Source organism: Ctenopharyngodon idella, chromosome 16, assembly GCF_019924925.1.
Source record: "Ctenopharyngodon idella isolate HZGC_01 chromosome 16, HZGC01, whole genome shotgun sequence".
Lineage (NCBI taxonomy): Eukaryota > Metazoa > Chordata > Actinopteri > Cypriniformes > Xenocyprididae > Ctenopharyngodon > Ctenopharyngodon idella.
In genome coordinates this window covers 10,524,600-10,537,332 of record NC_067235.1, presented here as the reverse complement: position 1 = coordinate 10,537,332, position 12,733 = coordinate 10,524,600, and the positions used below count along the sequence as shown (strand labels likewise).

At 41.2% G+C, this 12,733-nt stretch overlaps 1 protein-coding gene across 1 annotated transcript; it reads left to right on the top strand.

Moving 5' to 3' along the window:
• The first annotated feature begins 10,358 nt into the window (after window positions 1–10,358).
• On the top strand, window positions 10,359–12,272 carry LOC127497860 (zymogen granule membrane protein 16-like). The gene is made up of 4 exons (XM_051866626.1): window positions 10,359–10,458; window positions 10,722–10,805; window positions 11,078–11,204; window positions 11,383–12,272. The coding sequence occupies exons 2-4, from the start codon at window positions 10,751–10,753 to the stop codon at window positions 11,696–11,698; spliced, it is 498 nt and encodes a 165-aa protein (XP_051722586.1). The 5' UTR covers window positions 10,359–10,458; window positions 10,722–10,750; the 3' UTR covers window positions 11,699–12,272.
• Window positions 12,273–12,733: the final 461 nt, after the last annotated feature.

The following is a 12,733-nucleotide window of genomic DNA, read 5'->3' as shown; positions in this document are numbered from 1 at the left end:
ACTCATCATTTGAACTACTTTTGGTACCACTTTTGACATTTTCGCAAAAAAAAATAAAATAAAATAAATAAATAAATTATTGTGATTACGCTTGTTTGTCTGTCATTCTTTTATTTATAACAGTAGGTAGTTTAAAGAAATGGTTATGGGTAGGTTTAGGGGTAGGTGTAGGATTAGTGGCTCAAAATATCGTTTTAATGTTATATTTTTACTAAAATTGTCATTTTCCTACACATTTCTGCCCATTATGTTTTATTCTTTTAACATTCTGTATAAAATGGGTAGGTTTAGGTTCGGGATGGGGTTTAGGGATCTTACATTTATCTACAAAACGATAAAAGGGAAATTATACATATATCTTTAAGACATGATAAGATTCGTAAATATTTTACGTTTTGTTCGCTGTAAAAACGTAAATATTTTTACGTTTTAGTGCCATAATTACGTCAATATTGTACGTTTTAGCACCTTTCTAAACGTACAAAAATGTACGTTTTGTGTCTTTGAAAGTTACGTATTAATACCTACGTATTAACAATGAGACCAGGTTGCGCGCATCTCTGTGATGACGTTGCACAGAAACCCGTCTATGGGGGCGCGATCTGTTTGGTTACTGACATTCTTCCAAATATCTTCCTTTGTGTTCAGCAGAACAAAGAAATTCATACAGGTTTGGAACTACTCGAGGGTGAGTAAATGATGACAGAATTTAAATTTTTGGGTGAACTATCCCTTTGAGCTTCTGATTAAGAAACAGCAACTAGACTATAGGAAATTAGCAAACACACCAGAGTCCAAAGTGCTCTTTTTGCAGAAAAATAGTATCTATGCGAATTTCAGTCAGGTTTTAGGCCCCATCATAGCACTTGTTAAAGACTGCACTTGTTAAAATTATATATTACTTGGTTCTAGCATCTGACCAAGGCTGCATTCGACACCATAGATCATGACATACTCCTTACATTGGTATTCAGGGAAATGCTTTAAGATGGTTTAGATCCCACCTGTCTGACTGTTACCATTTTGGTTGTGTAAATAAGAAAGCATCTAACCTTCCAGCAGTAAAGTATGGAGTGCCACAAGGATCTGTATTGGGCCCTTTGCTGTTTTCTTTAATTTATCTGATCTTCTATCACGCTATAATCCAACATGCTCTTTAATGTCACAGTGTCATGTCAGTAATCATTACGGATAATGTCAGTAAAGATTATGGTGACTTTTACCTTCTGTAAAAAGGTCCAGCTCAAAATCACATGTGAATAGACCAGCTGTAAAAGCTAGTAATTACAGTTTATTAAGGTTAATTATAGATATTTTTCTTACAAAAACGCACCGCTTCACTTCAGAAGGCCTTTATTAACCCCCTGGAGCCATATGGATTGCTTATAAGATGGATGGATGCGCTTTTTTGGGCTTCAAAAAATGGCACCATTCACTGCCATTATAAAGCTTGAAAGAGCCAGGATATTTTTTAAATATAACTCAGATTGAAAGAAGTCATATACACCTAGGATGGCTTGGGCAGTATGGGATCATTTTCATTTTGGGGTATCTAACTATCCCTTTAAGACATAACCAACTGTGTTTACTGTGTGTTTATATTTTGAAATTTTTTGTGCATTTGTCCATTCAAGTACAAAAAGACGCAGAAGAGAACTTAGTTCAGTATCGCACACTATTCAGTATGAGAGGTGGCTTTCTGTGTGCACGTTTTGGATGTGAGCATCACAGAAAACAGCACGCCAGTCTAGCGCTTGAATGGTTTAAAATCACATTAAAATAACTTTTTTCTGTGCTCGTGCTTTGATGTGTATGCTAGAGATGCGTGGATCAGCTCTAACTTCACCCGAATTTGCTTTTTAAAAAAATCATCCACCCACCCACACCTATGATTTTCTCTGATTTAGATATCCGAACCCGATCGTCCTACTACAATTATTTAAATTCTCAGTGTGAAGCATGATGATATGGTAACATGGGCTATTAGCTATTACACTGAAGTAAGATGCTTTTAAATGAACATTTATTTAAAGTCAAAGTTCTTCTTTGGCGAAATTACATTTCTTTAATAGCCTAAACCAGGGCTTGGCAACCTATGGCACACGGAGGGGTAATTGCTGACACGAGAGCAAAAGCGAGAGATGTGTAGGCCTATATTTAATTTAGATAAAGTAGCCTATATCTCACCTGCATACAGATCTAAATGTTGATCATTCATCATAGTAACACAGCTTGTTTTATAAGTTAGGAGCATTGGCTGCACTAGGGAGGGGCTAGCAGGTGCTTTAGCACCCCCAAGAAAGACCAAAGCACCCCCATAGCACCCCCAAACATTTTGCTGGAAGCAATTATATACAGGCTGTATTCTTAATACACAATTAAATAATTTAAAAAAACAAATGAAATAAAAAACATTTTACTCATTCGCTGACTGCTCATCCTCTCTGTGGCCATGCTGAACAATGCAGACATGCCGTGTAGCGCGAACTTTCGACCACTGCCTTCATATAGTGGCAATTTTCTTCGACCACTTTAAAATGGCCCTTATCCGTAATGTCCAGTATTTTTGAGCCATCTTGTATCCTCTGTTTAAATTCACACCATGCCTCCATCGAAAAATTGTGTGCAGCACTAACATTATGTGCTTTAAAACTCTGCTGTGCTTTATGCCAGTTCTCCTTAATGTCATCAGCATTTTTGACCAAACGGTTGCAAAAAAAATTAGCACACAACCCGTCAAATGCTAAATACACTCATCACGAAGTGCAAAATAAGATCATCACTATTATGGCTGATATATCATGCACATAGACTTAATCTGGTTCTAGTGGACTGTATATGAAATATCCAGCCTGCTGCTGAGTTTTTCTGCTCTACAAATTTTTTTCTGGTTCAGTGATCCATAACATTTTCAAGAAAAAACAGAAGGAGCTTGAACCATCTGAACAGCCAGTCGAGTTGAAGAAACTTAGTGAAACACATTCGGCATGTCAGCACTCTGCGTTGTGGGCAATTAAAAAATCACTCCCTGTCATTTTGGCCACTTTGCAGGATGTTAATGTACAAATGAATGCAAGGTGAAAAACAGATGCCAGGGCAATGCAGGGGCTTATCGACCAATAGTTTTTTTTTTGCACCTCATTTTATTTGAGGACATTTTCCGGGTCACCAAATTTGCTTCAGACCAACTGCAGTCACCCAATCTGTTGATAAAGGCCTTCTGAAGCGAAGCGATGCATTTGTGTAAAAAAAAAATATATTTAACAAGTTATGAAGTAAAATATCTAGCTTCCACCAGACAGCCTTTCGTATTCAACGTACAAAGAAAGTGTAAAACCCTTGCAGTTCACAAAGCTTACGTTACATCCTACACCTTCCCTATTCAACTTACGGAAAAAGTGTAACTGCTGCGATCCCAGTTTACACTTTCTTTGTAACTTTAATACAGAAGGCGGTCTGGCGCAAGCTAGATATTTTACTTTATAACACACAAACGCATCGCTTCACTTCAGAAGGCCTTTATTAACCCCCCGGAGCCGTGTGGAGTACACGGTTATGATGAATGGATGTAGACGGAAGCACTTGCTTCAGCTCATACTAGTGACCCCTGTTCACTGCCATTATAAACCTCGGATGCGTCAGGATATTTATTAAAATATCTTTGATTGTGTTCATCAGAAAGAAGAAAGTCATATACACCTAGGATGGCTTGAGGGTGAGTAAAGCTTGGGCTAATTTTCATTTGAAAGTGAACTAATCCTTTAATGTTGACACACATAAAAACTTAAAAACTTAAATGTTCAGTGTCGTGTCCTGAAGCTCAACACAGTTGTCTTCTTAAAAACTGAAGGTATCACAATTGGTGGCAGCTTACAAGCAATCAGTTGCTCATATAACAGACATGGGAATCCAGTTTTTTTGTTTATTCATTCGATTTTTAAGATTCTACAGACAAAGTTTAGTTCCCTTTTGAAAGGGAACTTGCGCTGCGTCAAAACTTTAGGGGAACGCCTCCACGTAAACCGGTGTCTGAAAAGCTTATCAAATCATGGCAATATCATATTGACCGGCAACAGCCCATGACATTATAATGGTGCGACCCGAAAGTATATAAGGGGCGCCTAGATAACATGTCATCCTCTTTTCGTCTTCAGGGACTGTTATGTGTGAAGCGCTATCACTGGCAAAATGAAGTGCACAGCGAAAACCAGACTCACTAGAAGGTTTACTAGGTGTGGATCCATGTCTGAGATATCTGACACCAGATGACACACACAAGCTGTGTGTTCTCTGTCTGGGGGAAAAGCATGCAAGGGAGGTTCTCGAGGGAGCTGCCTGTGCGAATTGTGAGCGTTTTCCTTTGAGAACACTTCGTTCTCGTCTGGTTCTCTTCACAAGGGAAGAGAGTTCAGCATTTGGGCCTGGTGTTTCGGGTCCCACTCACACTGAGGCAGAGCGGAGACTCAGATCATGGCTCTCTCAGATGAAGCTTGCCGAACAGTTTGAGAGGGATGTGGACCTCTCACGCGATTTGGCAGCTCTGAACGTCTGATGCATATGGCACACTTATCTGGAAACACTTCAGGAGTTTCGAAGTTGTCATCTGGTTGGTTGAATTTTACAGGATGTCCGGGAGACATGTGTGTTGCATCCGCCTGGAAACAAATGCCATGACGCCAAACCCCCTCGTAGAAGAAGAACGCAGTCATGTTTACAACTGTGACAACCAGGATCAAATAAACGCTGGATTTTCAAAAGTATGTGAAGTTCGCGGCTCCATTGTTGCACTAAACTTGCACAACTTTCTTGAATGAATAATTTATTAGATGCACACGGGTAGGGACATTGACTTTCATTTTCACACCCCTAAACCTGATGCGAAACAAAACGAACTGTGATTGGTTGCGTTACATGTCAGTCAAACGTCTTATTGGGTGGTCTTTGGCCAATGAAAGCTGCAATAGAGTCCAGACCTTCTGCCGTCAGTCTGAAGATCTGGCTACACGAGATTATGGAATGTGTTAGGAGAGAGATTGCGTGTGGTCGGCTTGACGATCGGTTTCTCTCTGGCCATAGCCCTCCAGCTCTGGTGAGCCTTCCATTCCTTCCTGACCTGCATGATGAGGTCAAGAAGGCATGGAAAAAAAACATATTTGGCACGAATTCATCAAAATCAGTGGGCTAATTTTGCTGATGTCAAGGGATTGAGAGAATATGGGAATACGATGCGCTGGTTTTGCCCTCTGAACTTTTCGGCACCTCTGTTGAGGCTGTGGTGGGAAAGTTCAGAGAGGTGAAGGCACGCTCAGCGGCATTCAAGACTTATATACCACTGAGGTCTGAGTCCTATCCCAGGCAGTCTGGACCTGGTCCATCCCGGCCCGAGGGCTATAGACAGGGCTAGATGGCAAGTGTCACCTCTTGTGCGCCCCCTCCATGGAGGAGTAGGATGCAGAAGAGGCAAGACTCGAGAAAGAAGAAGGATCTGAGGGAGGTGATCCATGAAAAACGCGGTCAGCATCATTAATGGATCTCCTCACTCTGAGGGTGACCAAAGAACTACCCTCTCCATTCTTCTTTAGCCCCAGGAGCTTCTTACATCAGGCCTGTGGCTGGGCCTATGATGAGAAAATTATGATTCTGATGGTCTGCCGTTGGCTTCGATAGTGAGAATGCCCTTTCAGTCTTGTAAGGGTGGTAGACCCCATGTTTTCCATGATGGTAGGTCGCCACCCCGTGGCCGCAGGTTGAACTGTTCCAGGTCTTTGTTAAACTATTTAAAATACTAATGTATTTTTTTTTGTAGACCGCTGTTCCCTGTGTAGAGTGTGGGGGGATTCATTTAAAAATAGGAAGGAATTTTTAATACAAATCTACTGTCTAATACTAGGGCCCTGAAGTTCCCTGTAGGTTGGCTAGAACGATTTTTAGAGAGGGAAGTATCGTTTTGGGTCTTCTTATGTGAGTGTGCTGGTTTTGCTTATTGTATTTTCTCTGGTAAGACCACCGCGCACTTGCAGCTTTTAATAACAGTATTGAGCGAGCTGGCCTCCTCCCACTTTGGGAATGGTTTTGAGGCCACCGCTCTGTTGTAGGCTGGCCCTCGTCAGGCCGCCTTGATAGCCACCTCAGGGTAGAGTAGTTTGTCTCCTTTTCTACAAGGTTTGGAGAGTTGTTGTGCAAAGAGAAGAGCACTTTTACTTCAGAGAGATTAAATGTCTAGTGTCAGCCCACGGGACTGCCTGACATTATTACCTGGGTAGCGTCGCTCCTCCTAGTTCTAATTAGGATAGCTAAGGTGTTCATGGTAGATTCAGGCCCCTTAGCAGTTATTCAGACTGAGTGATTATGCCTCCTCTCTATTTTGAGAGTTCTGTAGAGGCCACTGCTCTTATGAGCCTCAGGCAGATCTATGCTTTTGGGCTGGCCCTTACCAAGGCTGCCTTGATATCTGGCCTAGGCTAAGCGCTAGGGATAGTGGAGGAGGTCTGCTAAGCATTCCTGCCCCTGACCCCTCATTATGTGAGTGTGGGTTCTTTTTTGGCATCCCTAGTGCTGGCCTCCTTTCAATAGAAGTCGTCTGGCTAAGGCCTGCCCCCGTTCTGCATTGGGGCATTATGCAGGTTGGTGTAGAGGCATAATAGGTAGCGAATAGGGTCGTAGGCCACTGGATAGGCCTCCCCACTGCAGTTTTCTCCTAGGAGGTGTTAGGCCCATTTCACTTTGTGAATAGAATGCTCTTTGCTGTGGCCCCGCATTTCAGAAGCTAGTTAACAGTTAGGCCTCTAGCTAGGCTCTCCCCTAAGCCCACTGAATTGACGTTCAAGTGTTGGGTTGAATATGGGTGGCTTTTTAACGAAAGGCCCCATTCTCCTAGGGCTGAGTGCAGATATCATTTCTGTCATAGTAGAATCTCTATGGTAAGCCTCCACCCTGTAGCATTCTCAGGGTCATGCAGATAGTACTCCCTTGTTAAAACAAGGTATTATTTGAGTGCTTTGCTTGTAGCTCTGTGTTTATCTGCCCTGCACCATCATGGCTTAGGTCAAGCAGTATGTTTAACCTTCACTTTGGTCTGGTTGTTTAGTACGCTCCCTTGAAGCCAGAGCATTGCCACGAGCTGACGCCCGTGTTCATCTGAGAGTAGTTGGCCCAGGTGGGCCTCCTCCAGGGCATGATGGCATAATGTTGTACCCCCTTTGCTAAAAAGTGCTTTTACTGAGTACACAGCTTGTTGGCCTGTTGTGATAGGTCCCAAGCTTAGGCCCTTTGTAAACAGTATATCTCTGCTACTAGACTTTCTATAAGGTAGCTGGCCTTAGCAGGCCTCCCTTCAGAGTGAGTCCCCACCATGTTGGGCTCTTAGCAGCCCGCAGATGCGTGGTCAGGTAGCTGGCCTTAGCAGGCCTACCTGTGAGCAGCCCCCAGTAGATGGGTTTCTGGTAGCTAGTATGATTGCCATCAGATAGCAAGGCCTTAGTAGGTCTCTCTGTGGGCAAGCCCCCATCAGTGTGGATGTTGTAGCAATAAGACATGCTCCGGGTAGCTGGCCTTAGTAGGCCTCCCTGTGAGCAAGTCTTCAGAACTTTGGTTATGTGACAGCTAGCAGAGGCTTGCTTTTAGGTAGCTGGCATTGGTAGGCCTCCCTATGAGCTAGCCCTCAACAGTTTTTTTTTTTAGCAGCTATGAGGTATTTTAGCAATGACTCGCTATTGGATAAGTAGGCCTTAGCAGGCCTCTTTGTGACTGAGTCCCCAGTAGTGTGGCTTGACTTGCCATTGGTTGTGGCCTTAGCGGGCCTTCCTGTGATCGAGTCCCCATCTTGTTGGGTACTTGGTAGCCAGAAGACTCGCTGTCGGGTAGCTGGCCTTTGCAGGCCTCCCTGCGGGCGAGTCCCTAGTATCTGGGTACTAGGTCTCTCTGAAGGTGAGCCCCAACAGTGTGGGTGCTGTATTTAGCCACATAGAACTGGCTACCAGGCAGCTGGCTTTAGTGGGCCACCCTGGAGGCTAGTCCCCAGCAGTAATGGGTTCTCTGGTAGACGTGCATAGACTTGCTTTAGATAGCTGACCTTATCAGGCCTCTCTAAGGGTGAGTCCCCAGCAGTGTGGGTACCTAGCAGCTAGCCAATGTCTGTTCTCAGTTTGTTGGCCTTAGCAGGCCTCTCTGAGAATTAGTAGGCCTCTCTGTGGGCGAGTCCAAAGCTTTCCAGGCTTTGGACAGCCAGCTAGATTTGCTATCAGGTAGCTGGCCTTATCAGGCCTGACTTTCTATTAGATCGTTGGCCTTAGCAGGCCTCCTTGTGAGCAAATCCCCAGTGTTTGGGTACTTTCAGCCAGTGAACTTTTGCCATTGAGGTGTTTGGCCTTAGTGGGCCCCTCTGAAGGTGAATTACCCACAGTGCGGGTATTTTCTCTGCCAGCAAAGACTCAATACCAGGTAGTTAGCCACTGTAGGCCTCCCTGATGCAAGTCCCCAGCAGTTGGGTATTTGTCAGCCAGCAAGGTCTTGCTGTCAGGTAGTTGGCCTTACCAGGCTCCTGAGACCGCATATTACTTGGTGTAGCTGGCGTGGCTAACTTAGATCACCTTTGGAATTCTAGCCTATAGCCTGGTTGACCTAATAAGTTGAGCTTGGGACTCCCCTCATTCTGAGGATGGATTTGAGTACTTAGTTCCCTAAGTCTGATCAGAAGGTTGAAGGCTTCGCTTGAGGCCTCCCAGTTAGATCAGCGCTTAGGCTGGGTGCACTCCCCTCACAAGCGTCCCTATTAGAGTGCACAGCTTCCTCAGCACCTTGAAACATAGGTGCTTTGTAGATCCTAGGATCGAGCAGATTTACTACTCCCCTCACTTGCAAGGGTCAATGGCGCTTTGCTGGGTCCTGCTCTCCAGGATGCCCATCTCTAAGATCCGGTCTGAGTTGGTTTACTGCCCTTTTGCAGTCCTTCTTTCTGGACGTCTCTTCGAGAGACTTATGTAATCTAGAGAGTCTGTTTCTAAAGAAACAGACAGGTTGATTGCCAAACTAGGTTACCAGTGAATTGGTAACAGACCAGGTCAGCCTCCCTGGTGGCATTCGGGGTTGACTTTGTTCCCCTGAGAAGTGACTGGCTGGGTTTCCTTCGGGCTCCCTAGCCACATTCCCTTAAAGGGATCGCTTCTGTTGAAGTTGTTGGTTCCAGGCCTTCATGTGTAAAATATGGAGGCCTCTTTGAGGCTTATAGCTTGGGCTTTGACCGTAGGGAGAGTGGGTCGGACATTTAATTTAAAAACTGCTTGATTTTGACAGTTGGCATGCACTCCCCTCAGCATGGAGGTGTAAGTATATTGCTCCCCTAGCGTTTCGACGCAGCACGAGTTCCCTTTCGAAAGGGAACATCTCAGGTTATGCATGTAACCATGGTTTCCTGAGAACAGGAAACAAGATGCTACGTCTTCCAGCCATGCCTCGGGGCCCGCCTGCAAACAGTCCCTTCAGACGATAAGAGGATGACATGTTATCTAGGCACCCCTTATATACTTTCAGGCTGCACCATTATGATGTCGTGGGCTGTCGCCGGTCAATATGATATTGCCGTGATTTGATAAGCACTTCAGACACTGGTTCACGTGGAGGCATTCGGCCAGTGTTTTGACGCAGCGTCTCGTTCCGTTCTCAGCGAACCATAGTTACATGCATAACTTGAGACGTTTTCTTCTGTATCTGAATACAAAAATGTTCATAATTGTTTGAATAAAACAGACTACTGAGAGAAAAAAATCGGAATATTTATGTGATTCCTTTAACAAAAAAACAAACAAAACAACAACAGCAACAACAACAATAACAATAATAAAATGTATAATAATAATAATAATAATAATAATAATAGCAGAACAAACATTGTGGTCAGTAACCCTTGGTGAAAACTAATTGAGGAACACTGGTATAATATAATATTGTATATATAACTGTAACTATTTAACAAATTTAGTTACATTAATATAACTATATTAATTATATAACACGCATCTGAATACCTCTTAAGCAAACTAACCCTGGAACATAACCTGCTCTGGAGTAGAGCAGGGTAAGTTGCTATGGCTCTTTACATACCCTGAAAGTTACCTCTGTTTTTGGAACCAAAAGTTGAGTTTATCTGCTTACTTATTCCTAAACATAGGAATTATGTTTAGGAAAGCAGGTTATATGCCACATAACCTGCTTTCTGCTTTCTTTCCCAGGTCAAGAAGAGAAACAAACTCAAATTCGTGAAAACAAATGTAAAACTCATTCTTTGCACATGGACCAAAACTTGTTATGCGTTCCAAAACATTCCTTCTGAGGTGTGTCATACAGTAAATGAGAGAGAAACACAGATACTTCATCCAATAGAAGAGGTTTGACTAGTAGAAGAGTAGGTTTAGCTAGCAGACCAAGTTCCTCAAATATCAACAATATCAAGTCTAACTGCAGGTAAAGATTTTCTATATTTCTAAAACAATGTCATTTAAATTCTAGTGATTGTCTTTTATAACACTGATCACAATTAAGCATTGTATAATAGTCAATATGTAATAGAGTTAGATGTTTGAAACTGTTTGAGCTTTCCATCTAAAGTGATGCAAAGCAAACTGCATCATCGATGTCAAGCTGCAGTTTCAGCTGAATACTGACATGATGCCAATTGTTGAAGTACTGTGCATGAGCAAACACCTCATCTATTTTGTTTCTTTTAGATAATTGGTGTGTGCTGGATAACAACAAAATGTTACATCTTATTCTGGTTCTCTCTGGAGTTTGTACAGTGGGCATGACCATGCGTGAGTATCGCTCACCACTTCAAATTGTCTAAACTTTTTCACTGTGGAACACCATCAAACATGCAAAATGACACTGCAAAAATTGCTATTAGAAAATTTAAAATAAAATTAAGAACTGCTAAAAATTCTGGAACATGTAAAAATACACTATGTATATCAGTCACACAAATTTTGCTGCTCAATTAAATACAGTGACTAGTTTACACAATAACTTTTCTAGATCACATCACTAATTAAACAGACAGACTTATAGCTGTTATTCTCTCTTTCAGCTTTACCTGATTTTTACTCTTACTCACTTGCTGTTGGAGATGGCAGTGGGTATGAATTTTCCACTGCACATGACGGTCGCATCAATGGTATTAGAGTCTGGGAATACAGTAGTGCATACATTACTGGGTAAGTTAACCCATGAAAGATCAACCATCAAGACCAAAAGAGTCAAAAAGTTAATATACTTTAAAATATTATTTACTTAATGTTGAATCATTTAGGTCTTTTGCATTGTGTGTGGTAATTCTTTTACATGTTATTCTGAGATGATCAATCTGAACACTGATAACATATATCTGTTTAGAATTCAGCTGATGTATGATGGTAATTGGACAACACCGGTTTGTTTAAACTATGGCACTCCCCAAGAGATGACACTTCTTGATAATGAATCCATCATTCAAGTCTCTGGAAAGTATTACAGTGGCTACATCTATGAGCTTATGTTTGTCACTAGTCACGGGCGCTCTTTAAAAGTGGGGCAGCCTAATGGAGGCTCATTTAACTTCTATCCAACCCATGATGGAAGTGAGCTGCGTTTTCTCAGTGGTCGACAGAATGGAAATGGTATCACCTCCATTGGGGCTCATTGGGCTGTTTACCACAACAGTGTGGCTTAAGAACATATCATCTCAGTTCATCTCACCTCATTTTATCATTTTTTTCTGCCATTAAAGAAACCTAATTGTTTTATCTGTACTGATTTCTATATACTAGCTTCTGATGGCTATTACTTGACTAAAGGCTTTGTTTTGTTCATTTTAGCATATTCTATGTTCAGTGGGTTGCATTTTATATTTCTTCAGCAGTGTACACTTTTATGTACAATAGGGTATTGGTTTACTTTCAATAAAACTAACAGATTCCAGCTCTTTTGTTGTATGAAGATCACATTAAAATAAAATATTGTATTTTATCTGGTTTTAGACGTTCAGTCTTAAAATATGAAAATCCAATGTAAAACATGAATTATTAAATTTGATGATAATTCATATGACCATGATGATGTAAACAAAGAGTGAAATAAAACAAAGCATTTATTGTGAAAATGATTAAAATTAGTGCACAAAGAAGCGCACTTAATTGTATTTAATGTGCATTTTTAGCATACTTCAAATCTTAAAAGTATATTTAAAAAACTGTATGTGCACATAATATAGTATTAATGAAATAAAAGGTCACTTAGCCATTCTTTTCTCTGGCACGGATTTCTTCTTTAAAAACAAGTTGATTGTAATGGAAATGACAACAGAACATTGGAATAGTCCTACCCTTGTGAAAAAAGTGCACTTTAGTATACTTTTAAAAATAATACTTAAAAAAGAGTAAAAAATTATACTTAAGTGTGAACTGAATGTAATGTTTTCTGGCAAATGATTGCATGTTCTTTACAATTGAATGAAAATGTATTATAGTTTAAATTTTAAATGCAGTTAATTGTAATTAAGAGTGCTTTTTTGACCCACTCAACTAGGATGTCATCATGTCGTGTATGTCATGTGTTTAAACATATTTGTAATAACACATTTGAAATGATGAAGTAGCAATTTAGTACATTTAAAATATATTAACTTAAAATGTAATGTTAAATAACACAAATTATTAAGTTAAAATTATAATCAAGTACTTTACATGTGTTTTAGTATGTTATTCAA